The sequence below is a fragment of the Pollachius pollachius genome (genome assembly GCF_949987615.1).
Source record: "Pollachius pollachius genome assembly, chromosome: 9".
Lineage (NCBI taxonomy): Eukaryota > Metazoa > Chordata > Actinopteri > Gadiformes > Gadidae > Pollachius > Pollachius pollachius.
The window spans coordinates 3,682,196-3,709,412 of record NC_136942.1 but is presented as its reverse complement, the minus strand read 5'-3'; the positions used below and the strand labels follow the sequence as shown (position 1 = coordinate 3,709,412).

General features: G+C 44.9%; 2 protein-coding genes across 2 annotated transcripts; one reads left to right on the top strand and one right to left on the bottom strand.

Annotated features, from left to right (window-relative positions):
* Nucleotides 1-1,220: 1,220 nt before the first annotated feature.
* On the bottom strand, nt 1,221-4,983 carry tmem170a (transmembrane protein 170A). The gene is made up of 3 exons (XM_079743924.1): nt 4,849-4,983; nt 3,999-4,169; nt 1,221-3,389 (listed from the first exon to the last, which is right to left on the bottom strand). The coding sequence occupies exons 1-3, from the start codon at nt 4,961-4,963 to the stop codon at nt 3,259-3,261; spliced, it is 417 nt and encodes a 138-aa protein (XP_079600050.1). The 5' UTR covers nt 4,964-4,983; the 3' UTR covers nt 1,221-3,258.
* cfdp1 (craniofacial development protein 1) lies at nt 4,983-26,442 on the top strand. Its single transcript, XM_079743923.1, has 8 exons — nt 4,983-5,118; nt 5,742-5,818; nt 6,128-6,272; nt 6,415-6,640; nt 7,136-7,263; nt 12,907-13,047; nt 22,599-22,757; nt 25,794-26,442. The coding sequence occupies exons 1-8, from the start codon at nt 5,021-5,023 to the stop codon at nt 25,882-25,884; spliced, it is 1,065 nt and encodes a 354-aa protein (XP_079600049.1). The 5' UTR covers nt 4,983-5,020; the 3' UTR covers nt 25,885-26,442.
* The last annotated feature ends 775 nt before the right edge of the window (nt 26,443-27,217 follow it).

The window sequence follows — 27,217 nt, the reverse complement described above, 5'->3', positions numbered from 1 at the left end:
CCATGTGACACATGTCAGCTGACGCGTCAACCGTCAATTGACGTGTCGGCAATTTTCCTTTTTTTTTTATATGAACCGACCTGGGCCTTGGCGCCTCTGCTTGTGTTTTCTGACTCACCCACCTCACCCTGCGTCGTCCGCCACCCCTTCCCCTCTGCCTCCACTTCTCCAGGGAGAATTTATTTTTTACTGTCACGTATATCTGTGCCTGCACGTCAGCTGAAATATGTACAAAACATATAAAGGGAATGGGGAGGGGGAAAGTACAAAACCACTGGAAATTATGAAGAAAATGTTTTAAAAAGAGTGTAAATCCATAACTATACTTGTTTAAGAATTATTAAAAAGTTGATTTATCCGTGTCCTAAATAGTTTGTGGCAAGACTGTTAAAGGAGCAATTCGCACACTTCCTGAGCTCATTTTCTTATAGGCAGTGTTTCATTGCAAAGACATTTCATATTATAATTTTGATAATTTAATATTTGCTAAAATGTGAGATTTCATTTTGTTCCACCTTTTCAAACCATTTACAAGGTTTTGACAACAGAAAGGGAACCAGTATCCTTGGCCATTCAAGGAATGTAGATCGTTACAATAATTTTGGAACTGGATGGCATATAAATATTCTCCAAGGATCTTTTGCTAACCATCTGGATTTCATCCCATATCTAATGGAACAAAATGGGTTTCATGATCAGATTTTAATCAAAAAAATTAAGTTTACCCTGAATCCCCATAAAACCGCAGTACAACTCCTACCTCGGTGGGGCATCATTGTAAGTGTCCAGCGGCTGGAAGATATACACACAGGGTCACGTCACGGTGTTGGGAAACAGTTCATTAATTTTCAATATGCTTTTAAATCCATCACTCCCATACTTCAGTCTGATCTCAGACCCATGCCATTCCGTTTAAGTAATACGTTCAATCGAAGTTAAGCTGTTAGGATGGAATTCATCACACAGGTGAAACCAAAGGCTGGATCAAACAGCTCTTGGCTGGGACATGTATTGATCTTTAACGATTGGCTAGCAAGAGTACTTAAGTGTGATCGATGACATTCTTGGTAGAATCGCTATGCACACCCACACAGGCATTGTGTAACAATAAAATAAATAAAAAGATAAATGAAAAGACGTGTTCAAGACTTAAAAGTATGTGGGCAGAACATTTGGAATATAAAAAATAAAACAATTGTAAAAATAAGCTGTCAACACACTAAAGATCAAAATATTTAATCATTTTTACAAGGCAACCTGCATTTTTTACAGGGTAAGAACATTCTTAGAACCACTCTGGTTGCAACTTAGGTGAAAACCTGTTGTACTTCTTGACACTGGTAAAAATAAAAATCTGAATCTATGGCTCCTGCAACAACACCCCCCCAATCTGAGTAGCTGTTAATGACAATTACAAATGATGTCAGTGCATTCTAATCCCGAACCAGTGGGAACCTTTTGGGCATTCAGTGATGAAACATTTTTAGCCAGTTATGTTGGGGCCAGACCCAGATGCATCAGCTGTCTTTGGTTTTCAGCATGGAGAGAAAACGAATCGTCTTAAAGGGGATCAGTAAAACGTTGTTCACAACTATCGCTCCCTACTCTATGCACACACTCTTTCTTTATTGCCTTTTCATCAATATCAATGTCAGAAAAATACAAAAGTGTTTAATGAATCAAAGAATGAAAAATTTGATTTCACTTAAAAATAGTTATCCTCTGAACTTCCAGTCTTGGTTTTGTGAAGAACTTAGCGTTAATTGTCAAAATTACAATACAAAATATCAGGGAATTACAACCTGTAGAAAATAAATCTTCAAAATGTCTCAGCCTTTTAACAAGTCGCTCAAAGCAACAAATTCAGAAATGGCTCATTTGAAGCAATCAAATGTTACAGTAAATTCAATATTCCTCAAAAGGCTAATTTTTCACACAAACACACACTTGATCCAGTGATAATTACCTCTATATACACAATACAATGCCATGACAAAAGTAAACACAGGCAAACAAAATCACCTTAGAAGTAGTCACCCTGTGCACAAATATACAGATTTGGTCATGTGGAGATCTGTAGGGATATGCTATAAGATTAACCTAATCATTTCACACAGCGTAAATGAGGCGTTCTCACCCAATAAATTAAAATATAGATTCCCAAAAATATACAACTCTGCTAAAATATATCATTTCTGACGACCAAAAAGACAATGGTTTTACATTCGTGTAGCTTTAACAAAAGAAGCTTTGAATGCTCGTGCTGAGTTTAAGATTGGAATGGGATTTGATTAACAAATGCGTTCCAGGAATCATTCGTTGCTTCAGCTTTGCTGAAAAGGGCTTTTCACCTCTCAATCATACAATTATCAACAGAACCAGTTCGACTGCATTCAACATCGACAACCAACTGCAGTCCTAAAATGTGTCCTAAAGTCCTAAAACTTGGGGCCTAAAGCTTGAGTGTGAACTTAACATACAGATCATTGTGCATTAGTGTATTCTATATCTCTATAGAATCGTCTTAGAATAAGAGTGAAAAGGCTTTTTCAAAATACACTTCGAGAAATAAAGGAGGAATTTAAAAGAAGGAAGAAATTAACGTGGGGAAGAAAGGAACAATAAAAAGGAAAAACCTTCCCTGAAGACGTAATAGACCACACGAGTGTAGCCTCTGTGTTGAGATCAGAGAGTAAGGCCCCTTAAAGAACAGACACCGCCTTGCATATCTTGGTACTCTGTCCGTCATCGCTAACCGCGAGACAGGTCTTTGTGCTGGCTTGTCTGCCCGGCTGTCCGTCTCTTCATCCATTGCATCATGGAGTATCCTGACCATAAAGTCTGGCTTCAGACACACCAGGGCCAGGGCAACGACAGACGACAGAGCATGATAAGAGTGATACAGACCCCTGACAATAGAGAGAGAGAGAGAGAGAGAGAGAGAGAGAGAGAGAGAGAGAGAGAGAGAGAGAGAGAGAGAGAGAGAGAGAGAGAGAGAGAGAGAGAGAGAGAGAGAGAGAGAGAGAGAGAGAGAGAGAGAGCGCCAGTGAACAGGCTGGGACTGACGCTGCAGTCAGTGGCAAGGGACCAAAGCCATCTGGTCCGGTTCCCTGGTCGCAGAGCTCCACACCTCTCCCGGTTCCTCTTGCCTTGGAGAGAGAGTGCCTCGTCTATGGGGGGGGGGGGGGGGGGGGGGGGGGCAGAGAGCCGGGGAGCACTAGGGTGGGCTTGGAGAGCCAGGCAGGTTGTTTGGAGGGGCTAGAGGGTGGCCAGGAGCCTGAGGAAGGAGATGAAGAGGATGCAGAAGGACTGGCCAACGCCGAACACCAGCGCCTCCAGAGACATCATGGTCTTCCCCGCTGCCTTGTACACGCCAGCGACGGCAGCGCCTGCGCACACAGAAAAGACACGCGTTACTGATGGAGCTCGACACACGAGTAAAGGGTTGATTATGGTCCCACGTTCACGCAACACAAGGACCACGCAGACGCTTCGACGCAGTCTCGAACCTTTATGGCTCTGCGTCGGGTTTTGGTAAGCGGACCAATCACAGCCCTTGCTGCTGCTTCGACTCGACGGAAGGTTACTATTTTTGGGAGCCGCACGTCCGGCCCTTGCGGTGGACGCAAGGAGGGTCCGCAAGGACGTAAGGGGTCCGTAACACCCTTGCGTTGCGTGAACGTGGGACCATAATCTGCCCTTTATTGTGTTGGGCTAGACGACATGCATGCTGCACTTTATATCTACACTTGAAATCTAGATTCTCCAAAAGTTTTTGAAATTTTTTTTCAATCTTGAACGTAGTGTTCACCATTGACGGAGGTGGTCTCAACAACAGCTCCTTCCCGCCTTTTAAGACGGAGAAACAGGCCTATTTTTTGCCTTGCCATCTCACAAAATATAGGGAAATTCAAAGTGCTTGTCCAAACATGGCCATTTCGAGAGCTCACACGATAAAGAGAGTTGTGTACTACATTGCAACACCAACACAAACTCACTGGTAAGGACACCTCCACAGATGGGGCCCAAGACGCCCATGAGGAGGATGGCGATGGGCATGAAGCGGGCGATCTTGTGCTGCCGTAGAGTGGCGAGGGCCAGGAGGGCGGCCGGCAGATGGAACACCAGCGATGACACTGCTGCCCACAGAAACACGCCATACCACATCTCTGGGAAGCAAGTGGTCGTCATTAAAGCAGTCTGTTTTATTCTGTATTGAATGTGTGCAGTAGTAGCAGTAACAAACCCTTTCATTATCCTGCTTTGATTATATCCTACTTTTGTAAATTACCAGCAGAAGGACAGGTATTACATTATGAAAACTACATGGTAATCCAGCCGTAACAACATCAATGATACCCATAGTAAGTGTAGGAATGCTACTGCCTCACGCGATTCTGTGGATTATGTGGAACAGTGGACTACCATATAGCTTCCCTAAAACGCTTTTAAGGCGATTAGCAAATTAACTTTGCTCTCACTTTTACTGTTGTGTAACGTTAGGTGTTTCTAGTTTATCATGGACGTTAGAAAGTGTCCCCTTCGTCATTTATTTTAAAGATACATAGAGAATGCGAGGGGTGTATAAGCCCACGGAACCCATTCGCTTACTGCTACTGAAGCAGGGTAAGTTAGTTCACCAACACAACACAAGGAAGCCCTGCGGCTGGCATCTCAACAAAACATGCTAACGCAAATTAGCACGAAGCTAGTGGCAACCCATTCCATAAGAGCACACAGACACAAGTCAAGCCTTGCCAGATCATTAATAATTTATGATCCGTCACACATTAGCGAACGACGGACAGGGTTAGCGGGAGGGAGGGGGAAGCACCAACACGAGCGTACCTGAGAATTCACTGAGAGATGTGTCGTTGCCTCGATTGGTGCCATTTTGCCTCGGCACCAAGTTTAAACTTAGTATCTGCTGAACAAACCCTATATTGTTATACCTGTCCTGCATATCTTCCACTTATTCCAGATGATACATGAGGGTGAAGGGTTCAGGGCGTGTAACACCATGAGAGTAGCGGTAATAAACGCTTCAGACGGTGCAGGCTTGGTCGAGGGGTACTCGCTCGAAGTGGCTTCGCGGCCCGACTGTCAACATAAACCTGGGTGAGCGTCACAGATCGCCCGGGCGGTGGAGGTGCGGCGATGGGGTATCTTTTTTTATTTACTTTTTTTGGCTTGCTTGGTCTTTAAAATGTTATGTGATGCCAAAAAAAATAAAAAATACACTAAGAGTGTTGCAATAAAAAAAATAATCGATAAGGGAAGTCAAGTTCTCTGGGGACATTAATACGTATTAATGTGAACATGGTTCGTCAAGAAGGCAAATATATGTGGATAATTTGCCGAAAGTAGTTGCTGTTGTGTTTATTATTGGTAATAAAATAGATGCAATGGCTAAACTTGCGTATAAACATTAACGTACAAGTCTGCAATCAATATGGACAGTCGGGCTTCCCGTAGTTTAGGTAACAGGAAGTGAGGTTTTGTTATCCCATTACGAATACAATGCAAAGAAAGAGCACGTTTTACACTCAAAAGACGTGGAAATAGAGATTATTTTACATGCAAACTAATTTTTCGTCATATTGCCATATTTATCCATCATTTGTAAGCCGTGAAAATAGCCTCGTTGTCTAACGGCACATGTTATAGGTCCGCATTCGTCTGCATTTCCGATTGAATCGCCAATTTACTTATTGCCATTTAAATATCACGTTACACTGCAGGAGATCAGAGATGAACTATTCTGACTACGATTCGGACGGTTATTCGTCAAATGCTGATGCTGACTACGTCCCTTCGGGTAAATATACAGTTATACATTTGGTTATTGTGAGAAGCAGACCGTTTCTGTCTCAAAGCTATCCCATTTTGTTACGTTTGGACTAACTGTTGGACTATATGCCTATAACCAAACAAATGATAATCTATAAGTATTGCTAAAGTAAAACTTTTAACCCCCATCACTGTTAAACTGTGTTGAGTTCTCAGTGGGGCAGATCAAAGGTGGCCCAAAGATGTGTGCCACCAGATGTATGTGTTCCCCTTATGACTAACCTTATTCTGTCCTCGATTTCATCTCATTCTACCTTTGGCCCTTTTCTATGTCTAGCCGACAACCTCAGCGAGGATGACATGAACGAATGTGTCAAAGAGGACCCACTGGACGAAATAGACGGTGTGCCACAGACCAGTGATGGTTCCAAGAAGAAGACAAAGACGAAGACGAAGAGGAAGGACGACATTCTCGGCATGCGGTGGGTTGGGTTCATGTACCTGACGTAGACGTTGAGGCGAGTACGTCGTGGTTAACTTAGCACAGTGAGGTTGAAGCCCCTTGTCTTGAATGTGATTCACGGCAATCGTTGATTTGTTGTCGTGTTTTTCCAACATCACCAGAAAGAGGAAAAAGGGAATACTGAAAGTGGATGGAGATAAAGAGGAAGGGAATAACGACGAAGGAACGGTCACAAAAGACAAGGAGGAGGAGCCGTGGGTCGTGGTGGCGCCGGAAGAGGTGAAACAGAAGAAGAAGGCAGATGATCTTTGGGCCAGTTTCTTGAGTGACGTCGGAACCAGACCCAAACCGTCTGCTTCTCCTGAAGAAGCCCGCAGCACACAGCAGGTATTTCACAACCTCCGATTGCTAGGCTGTGTTGAAACAGACAAAACAAAACATAGGTGGTTAAGTGAAGTAAGTTTGGGGTGGCATCACCGTTTGATTAATAACTTCATTGTGGTACACAGTCTCATTAAAATAATCCAAATATTTCAACTTTTTGACAAATTCTAACAAATTGGAGTTATAGCGGGCCGTGCTAGCGGGCCATGCTGAGGTCAAATTTAGACGTGCGCTTGGCAACCCACGCTCCTGGAGGACGGAGAGCGTCGGGATGTGGGAGAATAGATTGCGATTTCTGAAGAGGCCGCGTGTCAAATTAAAAAAAAACATTATTTTCATTTTAAAAAAAAAAGAATTTGAAATATATATAATTTCAATACAGATATCATGGGGGTAATGCTTATGTTGAAAAGCATATCAAATTAAATGCATTGTGTAGCCCAAGCTCTTTCTAGCTATCCTTGTGTGTTCATGTACTCTCCGTCTCTCTCTCTCCAGGCCGAGGCTTCGTCGCAGAGGAAACCGACGGTATCCGTGGAAACCAAAGCCCCAGAACCCACCAAGCCTGCAGAGGCGTCCACGGTTACCATCACCAAGGTGTTCGACTTTGCTGGAGAGGAAGTTCGGTAGGTGTTTGAATATCCCCCTCCCCCGCCCCCCCCCTTCCACTCAGGGTTTTATTAACTGGACAATGTCCTCAAACTACACAGAACCACTACACTCTAAACATGGCCAGACCCATGGATCAAACCATGGACGTAATCAAGCGTGTATGCATTGGAGTGGAGAAATAAAGTATTTGCGTGCGTTTGTGTTTTTTAATTGACACCTGCGTGAGAATGCTAGGTAGTTTCAAATATTCGGACATCCAGACAACACTGGAAAGTAATAGACCAATTTTTGCTTCCTCCCATATAATCTGCTCGTATTTCGCAGAGCCAGAGCATGCCATATGGGTTGCTTCATTCTTTGTTTCTAGCGCCCTCTACTATAATGGGACGAGAATGCCATGTCCTGTGGCTTTCTAAAAGCGCTGAATTCAGACTGCGGTGGAAACCGACTTGCCAGCAATTGTTGTACAGCAATTTAAAGAATTTAAAGTACAGGAAAGCTGAGGGACAGCACAGAGCAGCAGATTCACAGACATTTTTATTAACAACTACCGGAGTTGTACTTTCAGTCCTCTGCCAATCCAATATTCAATTAATATTGAATACTGGGCTGAAGTGATGTATTGTTTGTCCGGTGGATGGTAGATTTGACTACTTAATTAACAGTAGTTCTATTGGCCACTGATTCTAACAGTTTTTTATATTGTTGTACTTTTAATTATCAGTCTCCTTGTCTATGCCAAGCCTCCCCACTAGATGGCAACAGAGCTTTAAAGTTCCAAACACATTCCAAGCTTTAATTAAAACCCATTTGCTCAGCTCAGTCCCTTTATTGTTTGTTGAAGCCAGCCAATTCTCAGCGGAAACCCACTTTCCCATTTATGCCTTGAAGAGCTCTTGGCTCTAACTTAAATCCAGTGGATAATGGATTTTATAATGGATGTATCCTGGGCAGCCGTGCTGTGTGCACGTGTGTGTGTGTGATGCAAATAAGCAAGTGATGCGACAGTGGTTATTTTTGACAGGATATAAGGGTGATATTAATACCAGGGTAATACCATCTCGGGTACACATTAATGTTAAATCTCCACATGGAGTGTTTTTTCTACTTGTCATCCAATGTAATGCTGTCCTATAAGCCCTCTGTGGGAGAATCAATCATGCTGCAAAGATTTGTCATTCCTGGCAAATATGGGAAAATCAGACACAGGAAATGATGCATGCTGTTTGGGAGGGAAGAGGGGGATACACAGAGGATAAAAAAAAATGAATTTATCTTTGGTCCATTTTGACCTTAGAATATTATGGTACAATTATTGCATTCTGATAAGCCAAATCGACCAGGCCTCAACATGAAGGGTAGGGAGTCCTTGTAGAAAGAGGGTCAGGGTTCGCCACAGAACCAATGCATTTCTCTTCACGTGAGAAATGTGAAGAGATGATTTGGGGTATGCTGTTTTCAAAACCCAATGGTGCTGCAGCAGCACTGTCATGGATACGGCAACGTTAAAGGCAGTCCGTGTTATTGCCCATGTCTGAATCAGAATGTGGTTTATTGCCACTAGGTTACCCAAGCGGTTTGTATGTATGTTGGTTCGGTAAGAGGAAGAAATGTGTAATATACAAAATAATAATTCAACCACATACGTCGATGTCTTCCACATGGGTGTATATCTACTCATGGTGTAAGACCTTTGTAGTGCTGTCCTCAAGCTTCCCAAGAGACATTCCAGGGCCTGCCTGTTGAAGTAGCATGCAGAATCTATTCTTGGGATTAATGAAGTGCTTTCTCCAAACTATCTGTGCCTCAGCTAGTTAAGAGAAACAATATGCAGCCATACCCAAGTCCCTTCCCTGCATATTAAACTGTGCCTGGCTGTCACTTAACACAGATGTTTCAGAGGGGAGAAAAAAAACGACTATTCCTAATTATTCAGGAGGGAAGAGTGCAAACAGAGCTCGAGTTAGTTAGTCATCGTTAAATTGATTTCGCTTTCAAATGGTTGTGGTTGTCACCTGGATGAAGGCACACCGCGCGCGCGCACACACACACACACACACACACACACACACACACACACACACACACACACACACACACACACACACACACACACACACACACACACACACACACACACACACACACACAGGTCTGGCTCTCACATGCTTCTCTTTCGTGTCATGTGGGCAAATGTTATTTAGTGTTTTTAGTAAACGGGGGAGGAATTCATATACAGATGGTGTGACTCTGACAGCCTCCCTGGTGGTCATTAGGCCCGGTTACCGGTCGGCAAACGGACCATTCAGAACCAAACATGGCATGAATCAGGATGAAAGACGGTCCGTAGTCCATCACGCTCCCACGGTGCGCTCCGATCGCTTCAAAGGCCCTCGGTACACCCAGATCGTCAACAGTCCCATCTCATGTTTTCCAGAGTTGTGGGTCACTGGCAAACGACATAGTCTCTAATTACATTTTCCTCCTAACTTCTCCTTTCAACCAAATCCAGTCACAAACAAACAGCACATTTCCTTGACAAATTGTGCATAATTATCGCAGCGTATGATTAGCATATATCATTCAGGGGAAAGCACGTCGTTACTTGAGTGTGGTGGTGGTGGTGGTGGTGGTGGTGGTGGTGGATGGTACTGTAGTCATGCAGTTCAATGAGTAATCGCCCACCAGAGTCTCCATTTGCAAATCTCAAAGAACATGGTCCTAAAGAAGGACATTCAATGCAGAAGTGTGTACTGTTTATATCCGTGTGTGTGTATATCGTCATTTGAAAGTGAGTACTCTGCTGTTAAAGTACTTTTTGAGCGCTCTGCGTGCGTTCTTCGCGGCGTTCCTACCGTACAGTCAGCACGGCACCGCAGAAGTCCCATTAAAACATTACGTTGTCACTGTGGACAAGAAGGGGGCGGACCCTTGTGTGCGCGCCGTCTTATTTAAGAGCACTTGACTTAATGCTTTAACTACACAGGGCCCAAATAAGAACTGACGACGAGAACCCAGAATGTCCTTACTGCCAGTTTCACATTTCATCACGTAAAGATTACTAACCAGCCAGTGAAAATATGCTCTGGTTCACCATCCCCGATCCACACCAGTCTCTCCCTCTCTCCTCTCTCTCTTGCTATGTGTGCGGTGTTCCGCTCTGCTTTGTAATTAAGGCTATGCTGGAATTAGCATAGATCACTTATCATGGAGGGGCCCCGCCTTAAACTGTTCACCAGGTGATTGATTCTGCTGCTTGCCGCTGGTTTAATGGGAATGTATATAATATGAAAGTTCCCAGGGGGGCGGAGGGGTTGTTGTCTGCTGTATTTATGCTGTTGTTCCATATATGGCCTTGATTTTCTGTGGGGGAAAGCAGAGAGCGCCCTAGCCCCCATCTAGGGAACCGCTAACCGCATGCAGCTTGTAGGGATTTGAGCGGCCGACTTGAACCATGATTTGATTACAGTTGTTTTCAAAACACAATTTGAAGCGTGTTAAAGTAGGTCGTTTTTGGTAGTTTATTATGAATAATTGGTTATTTTATTTATTAAGAAGCCAAGGTGCCCCCTTATCACAACAGACTAGGATACAATCTGGTCAGTCCACAGTCCACACATATGAATTAATCTTTCCTTTATGTAAAAAAATTGATCGATCTATATAATAATAATCTGAATAATGCTAACTTTCATTGTGAGCATTTCGTGAAACTCAAAGACGCAAAAAGGAGTATAAAAAAATGAAAGCATATAAATGAAGCGAATCCATGGGCCTGGATTAAACAATAGGTCTGCTGCTTAAAAGGTCAAAAGGGGTACACCACCAGAAAGCCTGTAAGATCTCCCTGATCTGGGGTGTTCGCATGGTTCGAGGGACCTCCGGAACAGTTTCCTGTCTAGCCGGCCTAATTGGAAACAATGTCTGCTAGCTACGATTCCATGGAGACTAAGGCCGTGTTATTTATTGGAATAATGTCCCAATCAGAAGCACATGCCTGATTGGGGTGTTATGGGTATATACCGCCTCACTCACTGCAGGCTGGATCCTACTCACTTGGCCTGGAACTGAAAAGTATAAACGTTAGTTTCATACCATTCAATACGGTATGGTGGAGAATGTTGGCGGGCTTTAACCCGTGACTTTGCTGGGCGCACAGAAACATTTTACATTCATTTAATGTAATTTTGCCGGTGAGGTTTCAGCTTAAAGCCTTGCACTGCTGCAATATAAACTGAATCCCCGCACAGATATGTCTGAAGGCATGCCCAGCTAGCTGTGCACTGATCAGCACGGCGCGCACAAATTCATCAGATTGCCCCGTATGAGCAATCTTGTAGGCCTAAACCGTGTGCATAGCGTTTTTTGATCGAGGGAAATTGATTGTGAATCCGAACAAGGAAATATCCCGCCTGCAGTGCGTCCTTCTGATCCACCCGTTACACAAACAACCCCCTTAAAAGTGGATCTAATGGAACATGCTTTGCATGGTGATCGTAACCTCACGCAACGCCATGACACAAAGGAACAATGTCTGCAGGTATTGGACGGAATTTAATTCAAAGGGTGACATTAATTTTAACTGCGTACGAAGCACACCGGTGCGCTGTTCGTGTAGCCTGGGGCTGAATTGAGCTGCAACCCTGTCCGCTGTCTGTACTCAAGATGTCATGGTGACATCAGGAATGCACAGCAGGGTTTGTTGAGTTGATGTACTACAGTGTGATGTGTCATTAGAAATAATTGAAGGTATACTTTTCCCTCTGTGTGTGACTGATGACTACACGGCGTATCTCTTCATCTCTCCTGGGCCGTCGCCGACAATACCTTTTTGGTTTTATTTGATGGAAAAAGACATTATCTTATCTCCGTAAATAAATGATGTCTAATTATATCCACGCGTTTCCTTCTATCTCTCTGTTTGCATGCATGCATGCGTCCGCTTCTTCCTCGCACTGCTGCCCCCATCCTCCTTCCCTCTCGTTGCCATGGTTACCAACGGATCTGGCGACAATTGGAAAAGTTTGACAAGACTGTTCGCTGGTGTCATCACGTGTGTGTGTGTGTGTTTGAATGCGTGTGTGTTTGAATGCGTGTTGGGAGGGTCTGAAATCCTCATGTTTATATTATCTATATGTGTTAATAGTGGGGATGTCTTAACTGCTCAGGCAGGGACACAGTTAATAAATTTCATTCAGAAGGGCGATATAGAGGTCTCTACATCAGCCAGGGGACATTCGCCCTCTTGAATGGGACGGCAGTATGAAATGCTTTACAGAGCTGCAATAAACAACTACTTTGATGATTGATTATAATAATGACCACCTCACAAGTCCCTCTGTGGTTCAGAGGGACTTATAAACACGACTCAGTTCCAAAGGACAAGACGCAGCCACTTCAGAGACAGCTAATAATCACTCCATCTGAAAACTTGACTTCTAGATGAGACAATCCAATCCTATTTAATTTGGTATATCATCAACATGACTTTCATGTTGATCATTGAACATGTTGACACAATGAGAATGAATTAAAACACAACTATTGTCCCAACAAGGTGATCAGCCAAAGGTAACGGGGCCAACCCACATGCTCTAGTTTAGGACGCCAAGTGCGCTACGTTACTGGGTCTCACCCTGTTCTCCTTCCCCGGGCAGGGTAACCAAGGAGGTGGCCGCTGACTCACGGGAGGCCAAGGACTTCCTGAAGACCCAGAGCAGCCCCCAGGATCCACCGCCGCAACAACCACCCAAGCAGAGCGCCACACCCGCCAGACTGCCTGGGCTACCTGGACCAAGGTACGTTATACTCACTCACTCACTCACTCCCTCACTCACTCACTCACTCACTCACTCACACACTCCCTCCCTCTGCCATTTCAGCAGATGTCAAATTATGCGCGCCTATTTGAGTGTAATAGTTGCAATGATCATCAGCATCAATATATATATATATATACAATACCTTTCTGGACATTCAAAGCATAAGTCTGACGGACAGTCAATGCGCTTTAGCAAACTGGGTCTCTGCTTTCTGTTCCAGCAACACACCATGTCCCCATAAGGTGTGGGCATTGGTATGCAGTCTGTGTTTTCGCTTATTAGAGACTGTGTGTTTCTCTGTGACATGAGAGTAATGGTCTCCATCTCCTCACTGAAATCACACACACACACACACACACACACACACACACACACACACACACACACACACACACACACACACACACACACACATTCCCACATATGAGTTATAAAACACATTCACTCAAGCAGACAAGTAAATAATGAGATTACAATGTGTGTGTGTGTGTGTGTGTGTGTGTGTGTGTGTGCTTGAGTCAATATCTGTTATTAGAGGAATTAATTTTCTGCTTCATGTTCCTTTCAAAATGAACCCTTTTGTCACAAACAGCTATCAAAACAACAATGATTTTTTCCAACCGTGTGTGTGTGTGTGTGTGTGTGTGTGTGGGGGGGTGTGTTTGTGTGTGTGTGTGTGTGTGTGTGTCCGCCTCCACAATCCATTGGCACACATGGATTCGTTGAGAATGACTCCCCTCGTTGGTATGATGGAGAATAATGAATCTGGGTGGAGTCTCTCTCTCTTTCCTCTAAATCCCCAGACAGGAAGCGGGAAATCATCTTCAAGTAGACAGGAAGTACAGTACGTCCTCTACGCGTGTGTGTGTGTGTGTGTGTGTGTGTGTGTGTGTGTGTGTGTGTGTGTGTGTGTGTGTGTGTGTGTGTGTGTGTGTGTGTGTGTGTGTGTGTGTGTGTGTGTACACGGTGGTGCCCAACACAACAGGAAATGGACTTAAGAACCACTCCCTACACTCTGCACACACTCACTCTCATAAACACGGACTTGCTTCTATTGAACCTTATCAACAGTCTCTATGGGGATCAGTTCATTTCTCAGTGGCAAGCTACTATAGGATGCCATCCACAATATGCTGGGTGAAGTAAACACTGACTCCAACTAGCAATCATTTTCTCATTTCAATGAATTGTAAATCCCAAAGGGACTGTTGTAAAAATTGCCTAATCTTCTGTCATGCTTTTAACGTCAACAATCTCTTTGCGAAACATTTCTATATTTTCTTAATTAAATAGGACGCACTGTCGTTCGAAGCCGTATGGAACAATGAAGCTTTGGGTTTGAAAGCCCCCTTTGGTGTTGGTTGACTGATCAGTGGATGTGTGAGCCATACCTCAGGCAAACGATGCCTTCTGCAGACGTGACATTATTAGCAATGCCTTCCGGTGTAATTGCCCCTTACCCCGGCCTATCTATCTGTCTCTCTCTCTCTCTCTCTCTCTCTCTCTCTCTCTCTCTCTCTCTCTCTCTCTCTCTCTCTCTCTCTCTCTCTCTCTCTCTCTCTCTCTCTCTCACACACATTGTATTTCTGTCGCTTTTAATCCCGTATTTTTTCTCTGTCTCTCTATCTCTCTCTCTGTCTGTGTCTCTCTCCCGTCTTCATTTTACCTTGGTTGCTCCTCAACAGACAGCAGCTCCCCTCCCACCTCCTCTTTTATTCCCGCTCTCCTGCTCTACTTTATGCTGACGCAGGCCAGCAGTAACTTACACACACACACACACACACACACACACACACACACACACACACACAGTCTCCATGTCTCTGTCTCTACACACACACACACCGACGCATTCACAAAGCGACCGTGCGCTCTAAATGCGGCAGATTTTTCCATTCTGCTGACTGCCTTTGAATAGCTGCTCTCCCTCAATATGAGGGGGGCTGTGTTGTGTTGTTCTCGTTTCCCCCTGTATCACGACTTACTCAAATCCCAGACATCTGTGACTCGGGAGCTTTGGGGCGACAATTACCTCATCTCCGTCCCTGTATTCATTTCAATCTGCCACAGTCAGGATCACTGCAAGCCGCTGGTTAATTTTCATGCAAAATATTCTGTAAAACTAGACGTTTCGTGAAACGCTTTCGTGAAGCTGCCAGAACATTAAGTATTTTGGTGATCAGACCAAATGCTGTCTGGCTACTTCTAGCGCTGACATTTTGTTGTACATTGTAATCTTTATGCAACAAAAAAATCTAAGGTATATGCCTGTCTTCCTCATATAACCTTTTTTTCATTTTGAAAACCCCGGCACATCTGCTTAAATATTTTTACCAACCATAATGACTCATTTATTTATTGCTTTTTAAAACAAATTAGTAAACTGTTGGGTCTCTGCTTCTCCTGCTGTCAGCCACCCCCGCCCCCTGTGTATTGAGTTGTGTAACGGGCATGTCGTGATGCACGTCCTTCAACACCGGACACCTGGCCAAGAACTAATCCATTTGGGCCTTGCCGAACTTGGCGCCTTTAGCTAACTTTGCTATGATATCCTTTGACAGATATCATGGAGACATTTATTTAAATGGCAGCTGAAGCTCATCCTCGGACCGAGAATTTAAGGATCGGAATCCACGTCGGAATTGGGCTCTGCGGCTTACCGGTTAAAAACAAAAGCTCTCGCTCGTCTATGAATATAGCTCGGATTTTCAAAGGGGTTTATTTTCAGAATGAGTATTAAGGATTGTGGTATAGTGTGTTAAGTTTAGTATGCTTATATAGGGTAGGGTCGCCTTTGTGCTGAAACAGAAATTGTTCTGTTTTCGCACTGTCGGAGATGATTAAGTTGAGGTTATCTCTTAACAAAGATGTTGGTTTAGTTAGGCTCAGGGTAAGAAACTATGAAGAGCTCAGCCCACATTGGTTCAGAATGTCCCATGGACTCAATTAAATAACCCCCCCCCCCCCCCCCAAGGAGATGCCAAACCAATATATGCACTTTTCCGTGTTTTTTCTCATTGGCTCCCACACCTGGTTGTGAGGTGCTGCGTGGTCCTCCATCGATCCCACAGGCCGTCTCTAGTCCGGGGGGTGGGTTGGGTGGGGGGCGCTGCACTGGTGCGCGGCCTCAGTGTTTGTTGGCTGTTCATCTGTATTGCCGTATTGATCCCAGGGCTGACGGAGGTCTTTGGCAGACGCTGATTGGTTTATTGATCACGTTGCACCTCCTCGTGGGTTCGCTGCCGCCTGACATGACATTGGCCACGAGCACGTTGACCCCCTCCCCTCCCCACACACACACACACACGCACACACACACACACACACACGTACACGCACACGCACACGTACATGCACACACACAAACACACGCACGCCCACACACACCTGGCCATCATGCTTGATGCTATACATAATTGTATTGTTATCTCTCTTGGTCCTATTCCTTTACCTCTGTATTTAGAAAGATAAACGTTATTCTTTGGAAACGTGTGTGTGTGTGTGTCTCTCTGTCTCTCTCTGTTTGTGTGTCAGTGTTTTCAACCCAATGAAAGCTGGACTCCTGTTGTAAATTGAATGATGCACACATGCAACAAATGACTCGTAAAATCCTACCCACTGGTCCAATGTGTGTTGTCTGGTGTGAGGCCTTGCGGCTCTGCATGAGTGGATGGCAGAATGACTAACTAGCGCACACCCGGATCTTCGACTCACGGTGCATTTATCGGGAGTACACATACAAAGTGTGAGCAATTCAGTGTGGTACAGAGTGGACCGCACGGCTGGCAGGGCTCTCTGGTGTTGGGAGATGAGCCTGACTTCTGGCTGCTATGTGTTCATCTTCCTGATGACGTGGGTGATGGGGAATAGGTTCGGAACGCACGATTCAATAGTACACCGATTTTGGAGTGATGGGATATGTATTGCGATTTTGTTAATATTACGATTCTTAAAAGAATGTGATATGTTTTTGGGATAGTTTTTTCCCCTAAAATCGTGTCTTCTGTTGTTTAACATGTGGGCTGAGCTCTGGGTTTTTACGTGTTCGACCGAACGTTTCTTTCAAATGAATGTGACCGCAGATTGTGACGCGAACACCAAATCCGATACGCGAATACACTATAGCGCCCTCTATAGGACGGTTCCACTTGCAGAAAATGTAGCCGTCTGACATTCTTTAATACTTTTACAAAGAACCATGTATACAATGTCAACCTGACGATACAACTATTGCAGAAGCAACGTTTTGCATCACTCCCAGGAATGTTTTTCTTTCTTTCTTTCTTTCCCCCTATCTTATCATTTGGTGTTCATCAGGTGTTTCCCTGCATGTGTATCTGGTTTTGTATGTCTGTCGTTTGCCTCCCGCCTGATGCTGCATTTTAAACCCGGGCTGAATACAAACGCATCGAGGCTCCCGCCTGCCAGAGCTGCCACCATTGATCTGAATGCGGTGCGACTTACAGGAAGTCTGGTCGGTGTTGTGTATCGGTTACTCCAGTTTGAATCCACATCCTTTTATTTTTCTCAAATGTTTTTTTGCTTTCTGTCCGTCCCTACTGAAACAGCAGTTTCATCCAGCAGAAAGATTTATTTTTCTCAAAGAGGCTTTCCCTAGTGTATACACTGCACACTGCGCTGTAGTGTAGTCAGGGAAAGAGCATGAAAAAGGAGGTTTCGAGAACCCTGAATGTATGATCGTGGCTGCACCCGGACATTGATGGTCCGCCGAAGTGTTCCGGGCATTCCCGTGGGAGACGGGACCGAAGCTGTGACTGAAACATGGGGCAATGAAGTGTGGTTGAGAGCACTTTGAACACATTGCTGAAGAAACGTGTACGGGCTGGAAAATGATGATCAAATCTGCGTTTTTACAATATTTCACATCCGTGTGCTGAGGAAAATTGTTCATGCATTTCGTGATTTACTTTTTCCAACAGTAGGACTGCATGAGCCGTATTTCTTCTTATACAGAATATCAGTTTAAAAAGCTCCGTCATCCCTAGAAGCATCCATCAGTCTCAGGTATCAGCCTCTGTACCTGTTGGGCTGAAGCCAGACGCAAGGAAGACAATGAACAAGCCTTCAGGGACGCTGTTCCCTGCTCCTCTCTCCACCCGGCTGCTCCTGATTGGAACACCGGGAACATGGGGGGGGGCTGGCGGCTTTCTAATTAGCAAGTTGATTAAATCTGTAATCAGGGAAGGCTTGGCAGCATTAACCATCCTGATTTGGTAGTGAGTGTTCCACGGATATTTAATACGCAGCCCCGCAAAAAAAACTTTTCCCTGCGTCGGGTCAACTTTTTTCCCGTGCATTTAGAGACGGACAATCCTTGTGTGTGTGTGTGTGTGTGTGTGTGTGTGTGTGTGTCTGTTTTACACGGATAACAAAACTGTTTCTGGTCAGGCAGTCTCCTGCTTTTCCAACCACGGCTCTCGTACGTGCGTGCGTATGCGTGCACGTGTGTCCCTTCAGAGCCCTCGACATCTGGTGCCTTTAACTGTGGGAATACCGTAATGCACACAAGCATAAGCATGTTTTTGTTTATTTTATACCGCAGGAAACATATGGCATTCTAATGAACGCAGTGCATGCAAGAGTGTGTGTCAGGAAGACGCGAACTTGGCATGCTAACAATGCTAATGGGTGACACTATAGCCCATTAGCAAGGTGGGCTAATGGGCTATAGTGCCGATCCATGTCTGTGTTTTGCCTTCGTAGCCTCTTAAACAAATTTTTCACAGAGCACGAGCAAGAAAAATACATTCTATAATTAGAATACAATCAAAATCCTTATATGCACCCTTTATAGAAGAAAGCAGAAAAAACTGCTTTTTTAAATGAGGATGGCTCAAGTGGATCTTCCGATGTTCACATCAAGCACACACCAGGGCAGCGTTTCTCAATGAGCACCCGTTATAATTTGAGATCCCCTTGAGCCTGTAGGGATGAGCCCGTGTGCTTCTATCCTGTGCTAGGTACCACACACCAACACTACAAGAAACCCCTCAGTGTGGGAACCTTTTTTAGACCGCAATATAAAATCACAGCAGCTGACTTCTCTCACAGAGCCCTCTCCACTGCGTCCACATCAAGCAGAACCCTTTTCAGCAGGACGTGCAGCAATATGGCTCAGAACGCCCCAGTATGGCGTTTCCTCCCGGAATGAAGGGAAGTGCAGATTAAGAGGAGGCAGCTGTGGCACACCAAAGACTAGAGCAGGCTTCTCTTCCTCCTCCGTCTCTGTCTCCCACTTTTAGTCGCTCACGATTTCTGGTTAAAATGTTCTCACATTGCTTTGTATAAAAGGGCTCAGTGTTTCTCTCCTTCTATTTTTATCTCTCTCTGTCTCTGTCTCTCTGACTGTCTCTCTCTCTCTCCGGCTTTCTGTCTGTTATCTCTCTTTATCTCTCTCTTTCTGTTTCTCTGTCTCTCTGACTGTCTCTCTCTTTCCGTCTCTCTTTGTGTCTGTCTTTCTCTCTATCTGTCTGTCTGTCCCCCTGTCCGTCCGTCCGTCCGTCCGTCCATCCCTCCCTCCCTCCGTCCCTTTCTCCCTCTCTGTCTGTCTGTCTGTCTGTCCGGCATTGTGGTGGGAACAGACCCCCAGCTGGCCATGTAAAGATCAGCGTGGCATCAGAGAAAGATAGTATGTGTTCTGTGGAGCAGGTGTGCAATTGTGAATTATGGAGTCCGAGCTCAAAGAGCCGGCAGCCCATTGTTACTGTATGATGTATTCTTCTCCTAATCATTTTAATTCACATACTTCAATACGGTGCCGTATATGACCATGTCCATTCTGTCCATAGCACTGATGAGATTTGGCTAATTCCACAGTCACCCTTTGGTCATGGCAGAGTTTATCGACACGCTACCCGACATGTCCAATTTCCATCACGTTGGATTTTTGCAGCCATTTTGAAACAACTGCCTGATTATCCTGCAATTGAGCGGGGATCCTCTGGAGAAGTTCTCTGTGTGTGTGACAGACAGGCAAACAGACAGACTGACAGACTTGCTTACCGGTGCATACACAATTCGATAAACAATTGGAAATAATTTGAAATCAAACTCACATTAAATGCATGGGCCATGCATAATGTTGTTAAGAGAGTCAATATTTGTTAATGGCGTCACCTCGTTAGGAATTGTAATTGGACCTCCGCCTGGCCGGTCTGTCGGGAGTTTCAAAGTGAAACTTTGTGTCTGGAGTTTTCAGAAGAACACAGGACTGCGTTCTCTGACCTCTGTGGTGGTGACACTCCTTTCCCTCTTCTCCGTGACACCACCCGAGTGGTCTGTGTTTGTAGACTCTCTAAGTGCTGTCTAAGTAGGTGAGTTGATGTGGCACAGCAAGGGCTCGGCGCTCACAGTATGAGCCTTTATCCAGCAGCAATTATTATAACCACTGTTAGTGGAGGGCCGTAGCTGGCCTCAGCCACTGTTACCGTCCATCCACACTAGTGTCTGCACCCTGTCTCAGCAAAATATATCTGAATGTGTGTCTGTCTGTCTGTCTGTCTGTCTGTCTGTCTGTCTGTCTGTCTGTCTGTCTGTCTGTGCGTGCGTGTGCACGAGCTGTTATACGCGTTACATGGGAGAATGCGTTCGCAGCATGTCATACCAGCCTGCAAATGGCGTGGAACACGACATAAACATCGTCATTAACTAAAGGGCTGATCACGTCTCTGAGTGTATATGTGTGCATGCTTGGGCTTATGCTTGTTTGCGCCCGCGCACACACACACACACACACACACACACACACACACACACACACACACACACACACACACACACACACACACACACACACACACACACACACACACACACACACACACACACACACACACACACCTCCCCATGTGACTTGAAGGAGACTTAGACATCAAGGTCAGCTTCCTCACACCGTTTTATGTCCATGCTTGTTATGGCCTTTTCCCTCTCCTGGTTTCCCCTCACACGGCTTCTTTCTCGTCGTGTTGTGGGGAATGAAAGCCGAGCAGGCATTTTACAGCCGAGCAGGCTCCACATATGTTAATGTTGCTTCCTCTTAAAACGAGGCAAAAAGAGTTCAGCCCAATAACATCTTACTTTATGTTTTCTTGCCAGTGTGAACTTGCTTGTTTTTCTTAGTTCAGAACGGGGTTTACTTTTTCGGACTTGGGTGGAGCGTTCGCCACGATGCTTACCAAATCTTTACCTCCCCCTGTTTCACCTGCCTGATTTAAAAAAAAAACATGCAAACGTCTCCAAAATTCATCCAGAAACGAGGTGGGCTGGCATGTAGGTCAGATCCTGGTGTGGTGTGACCTAGTACCACGGCCTCCGAGGGCGACACGGGAGACCTGGTGACCCGCGGTGTACCTCCGCCGGTATCAGGCGCAGGGTAATAGTACTCCGCGAAATAACTCGGAACAATTCGAAGCCGCCCCTATATTGTTGAGTGGTTTAAAGTGATGGAAGACAGAAATCCGTCATTGACTTCCAAGTATTTTATTATTGGTTATCATGAAGCATCAGAAAATGATGTTTATTTACCAACGCTTCAGCGCGGTGAAGCCATGCTTTTCTACCAAAAAAACCACCATCACAATTAATAACAGTAATACCTGCTGCTTAGCACACTGGCACACTCTGACCAATCCACACGGCTCAACTCCTTAATGTATATTTTTAAACACGCCCCACCTTCTGGTGAGGCCGCGCCCGTCACCGTCATAAACGTCTTTGGCTCCGTGAACAATCGGGGCCAGCAGCTGGGGCCCCCCGCGACGCCCCTCTCTCTAAGCTCCTCACAGCGTGTAATTCCATGTTCTGCGCTTCCCCGCTGCAACGCCGCGGCGAATACATTCTCCCCGGCGGAGCGCCGTCCCCGTATCCACCGCAAACAATCTGCAGGGAATGGAAAGAAGATTTGCCTCCCCTCTCCCACACACACACACATGCGCACACACACACACACACACGCACACACGCACACGCGCGCACACGTCAGACAAATGTTGAGACACCATTTTGTACACACATGCACGCACGCGCTGAAAGGGGATAAGAGCCAAAGCAGATGTGCTCGCGAACACCCTGACCAAAAGAGACCCGCAGAGTCCCGGATTCTGCACGGTCGGTTGGTGTGGTTGCTTCTGTACGGTCGAGTGACATCGTGCCAAAGTGTGCATCCGCTGACCTGGACTTAACCGGGATAGCACAGGATTCTAACAGGACTTCCATGACAACACTGTCATTGTTGGTTTGGGGTTGTATGCGATCGCGATGAACACACAGTCGGAGTGGCTCAAGCCTGCATCTATATTCACGCTACAGTTGGCATCTGTCGGCCGCAACGCCTAGCCTAGCGCCTAGCCTAGCGCCTAGCCTAGCGCCTAGCCTAGCGCCTAGCCTAGCGCCTAGCCTAGCGCCTCCTGTCATGTCAACCAGGGCCCTGACCTAACCATGCGTGTGTTGTGTTTTGTTTGTCTGTTTGTGTTTTTTCCTCTCTGATCTCGGGGGGGGGGTGGTCCCAGCGTGAAGCGGCCGGTCGGCATGTCCGGCATCCTGGGCCAGATCGGGGGCAAGAAGCAGAAGATGAGCACCCTGGAGAAGTCCAAGATGGACTGGGACACGTTCAAGTCTGAGGAGGGCATCACGGAGGAACTGGCCATCCACAACCGCGGCAAGGAGGGGTGAGGAGCCGGGGCGGCGAGTGGGCGCGCTAGGGGCCCGCTCAATTCAAGACTCATGTTGGGCTGAAAGATTGATCGAATTCAAACCGACATGGCGTTGTAATAGAATAGGATTTGCAAATCTCAACGGCTAAATAAAAACATTGTTTGGGGGGGGGGGGGGGGGGGGGAGTTGAGATATGTTACTGTTACTGACTGGAGATCAGGAAGATTCGTATTTATTTTTCTTTTACAACTCAATAGTTTAATATAGATGTTATAATATCAATTCATGCATCGAGTCATCTCAACACGTAGGCCTGGCCTAAAGGAAAGAGCGGTTCATATGTTGACTGCTTCCAATGTTGTGTTGGTCATACTATTGAATGATTTATTGCTTGTGTTTAGTGAGTAATACAGAACAGAAGGAACTTTTAAAAGAGAAATCACATGCTAAATCACAATCACAAAATTGGTTGAAATAATCGCAATTAGGTTATTTCCCCAAATCGTTCAGCCCTAGCTTTATGGCAGAGTCAGAGGAGGTCCGTAGTAGTCTGTGACCAAACGCACGCAGAGACTTCAATAACAGCGGAACAACGATAAAACCGATGTAACTGTGGCTACTTATCTCCCATCTTAAATACATCCACCATAAAGCGACATGCGCCTCTGCCTCCGAAATATTTAATGTTCCCCCTGAAATGAGGGCAGCAGACAACGGAGGGGAAGTTAATTGTTCTGAATATCTAAAAGAAAATGCCCCGGGTATTACCCGGGCTTCAGTCGTAAATCACCAATACATCTTTTTTTAAATTACACACAACGTTTCCTGCCTGGGATTAATAAGGTTGATCTTGCCTTTTAAATTAGAATATTCCTCAGCCGAAACATGGCTTTTCCTACCCCCCCCAAAAAAAAAACCCTCAAAGTTGTTAAATGATTAGATGCTGATTCTGGTCGTAAATATAAAACGCATTGTATGGGGAGGCTTGAGATTAAGACCAGTGCGGATTAATTTCATCATCGTTCCAAGGTGTAAATCTTCTGTCCTTCCCTCCCATCACACTGATGATTAAATGGTCTTCACTGGTGTGTGTCTCACAAATAAATGGCTAGGTGGAACGCTGAGAGGCCCTCCCTCCATTAGTCTGCTTCTGAGTGGTCAAATGGAAGAAGGACAATAAGAGGTAGAATATATTGGGAATAATGTCTAGTCGTTCTATTGCTCGACGAGAAGAAGATGATGAGGAGGAGGAGGAGGAGGCGTGGACCTTCATGTGATGCATCTGACCCGGATTAAATTTAAAAGTTTGAGAGAGAGGATCATATAAAAAGAGGGATGAAAGATGAGGGGAATGTGGAATGGTTTTGGGCGACAGATGAATATAGGAGAGGGAGAGAGAGAGGGAGAGGGAGAGGAATGGAGATGAGCGGATATGAGAAGAGGGAGGCATCATTTCACCCTCTTCTGGCGATGCTAATTAACCTTGACATCATCGTTCGGTTACCAGGGGCAACTAGGGGCCACATGACTCAGCCGACTGAATCCAATCGACAGAAGACGTGTGTGTGTGTGTGTGTGCGCACACACAAACACACACTCTCATCAAACACGCACACACACACGCATACCCATGTGTATTCGCAAATAAAATTTGACAATAAACCCACACTCCAAGTAATGCAAACACAAACACATCATCATGCATCTTCCCCAAAGTAAACACGTTTGCATGCACGACGTTTCGTCAGGCCCCGGGAGCAAACTGCAGAATGCGACAGGCGACACATCCACATTAACAACGGGTAATGCATGCAGACAAGACCCAAAGATGGGGAATGAGCCAGACGCATGCAGGCGGGCTGTCACACTGGGGTATCCACGCTGTGAGGTTCCCTGTGTGCCCCCACTATCCCTTGAGTTACTCTATATGCCCACGTTTCAATTCATCCAGCAGACAGGACCCCGTGCATTTAAAATAAATGTTTCCACGCACTAAACTTCAGTCACACTCTGTCAAACCCATTTCATTGATTTTAATTGCTTGCTGGTAACACGGTGATATTCATCGACAAGGGTAACAACTGAGTGTAATTCTTCACAGAAAATGTGACGGTTTAATAAAATTGGCTATTGTGGTTTAGCGACAAAAGTGGTAATCATTTAACAAAATGCTCACCATGTTACCATAGCCCATGTAAAGATGAATGGTTCCGCTTTCCTCCATTTTAGTTTTGTTAAGTTACTATCATATCTGGCCGATCATCCACCACTAGTTACTCAATATCAGGCAGATGCGTTTCTCTGGATATAAATAGTAGCTAATCATGTCCTGAAGTGGTGGCTAATTATTTGTCTATTGTTTTCCAAAGTGATAGCTCCATAAATTATAACAATTTTAAATCACACACAAACCATAGAAGGATATGCGCCAAATTAGACGGTGGTTGCGTAAATAATGAAATGCAAAAATATTTGGGTTTTGTACCGAGAATCTATTGAGGTGGATATTTGGATTCAACATTTCAGCCCAGTTAAATGATCTTCCCATGCGCTAAATATTCTCCCAAACCCACAAGGGCCATCCAATGAATACCACTGGTGAACCAATGTTGGCCCGAGCCGAACATAACTACTGAGCCCTAAATTAGAGAGCAGCGTTGTCAATGTCAAGTTACAGGCTGGAAAGTAAAGCGAAAAAGTAAAAATTACTTCTGCCATATATCTCTGGTTTTTACTGGCTGGGACACCGGGACTAATTTAGTCTCAACTTGGAAGTGATGTTTTTTTTGTTTTTTTTGGAAGTGCTTGTAATTCAAATGCACCTTTTATCAAAATACTGAAGTATGTCAGATGGAGGGCAAAGCAGAACAAGAGCTTTTGAAAGACGCAGGACTGCTGTGAATTTAATTTATGGAGGGAAGATGGAGTTGGTAACTAAACTACATTACATACTGCCGAGGCTGAAAATGCTAGTAGCTTCTGTAGCTCTTTAACTTGTTTTCCTGTGTGTATGTTTGTTTGTTTGTGTTTGTGTGTTTGTGTGTGTTTAGGTACGTGGAGCGGAAGAACTTCCTGGAGCGCGTCGACCATCGACAGTTTGAACGCGAGAAAGAAGTTCGGCTCACCAACATGAAACGATGACTGAGAGCCTGACTGTACACACACACACACACACGAATGCACAAACACACACATGCAAGCACATATACACAAACCCACGCGCACACACACAGTCACATACAATGGACTGACACACACATATCCAAACACACATGCACTCATGTACACAAGAACACATGCACAAACACAGAAACACACACATACACTAAATGACACACACAATGACATACAATGACACACAATAACACACACACTTACCCTTCACCAAGGGAACAGAGTTAACCAGATGTTTTGATGTCACGGTATCTCGTTCTCATTCTATCTCTGCTCTACTGTTGAAACTGTGTGTGTGTGTGTGTGTGTGTGTGTGTGTGTGTGTGTGTGCGCGCGTTGAAATGGCAGCCCTGGGCTCGCTATGGTCGTAAAGACAGATTGTGAGATAGATTCGCCCCTCTTTATTATGGATATAAAGAGGATGTTTTTTTCCCCCTGTTATGTTTTCTGTTGTCATTCCCAGAGCCTTATTCATATCCATGCACTCTGGTTTCAGGTGTTCAATAAACACAAGGTTGCTTTTAACTGTTGTTGTTTTTCTACACCAGTCGGAGAATGATGAATATTAAATAACTTAAGTACAATCCAGTGTTTTTCGTTGTAGCTTTGGAGCAAGCCCTGGAAGACGGACATGGCCCATAATTGCCTGAACATTTAAATTATTAATCATGAACATTATTTCGACAACGGGTCAGAAATTATAATGATCACCCTTTGTGTTAATTCACTGTCACTTAAATGTAAGGACATGAATGATGACGTAGGAAGATAAAAGGTTTTTGTCTGCTCCGTGAGACTGTTCCAGAAGTCCTGACAGCAAACGCTCCATTGAACACATCGATCCTCGAAGTTGGCGACAGCTAGCCTGGTCCTACCAGTCTATCATACGTGATCTTTTCCCTCCCTTTCCTTTTCGTGTTTTAGGGCTGGCTCTCGCTAGGCTAACAAGGAGGTAGAGCTACACAAACCTAAACGTTGACTTAAGCTGTTCTGAGAAGAATTAAGTATAGTACTGTATTAAGGCTGTATGTCATGTAAAGACATTTGTCAACTGCAATATTCAATAGTTGACTTAGAAATGAAGGGGTAGATCGGAATTTTGGACATAGGGCCTGATTCCCAAGTTATCCTTGGTGTTCTTTATCATTGGAGACAGTTTAACACATTTCATTCAGTCCTTCTAGTTGCAGAGTTCGCTCGTGCTAGGCTAGCGCACGGCAACGGGCAATGCTAGACTGCTAATAAAACAGTCTCAATCCACAGCACACCCGAGGTAAATCAACTATAACATCTTGCTATA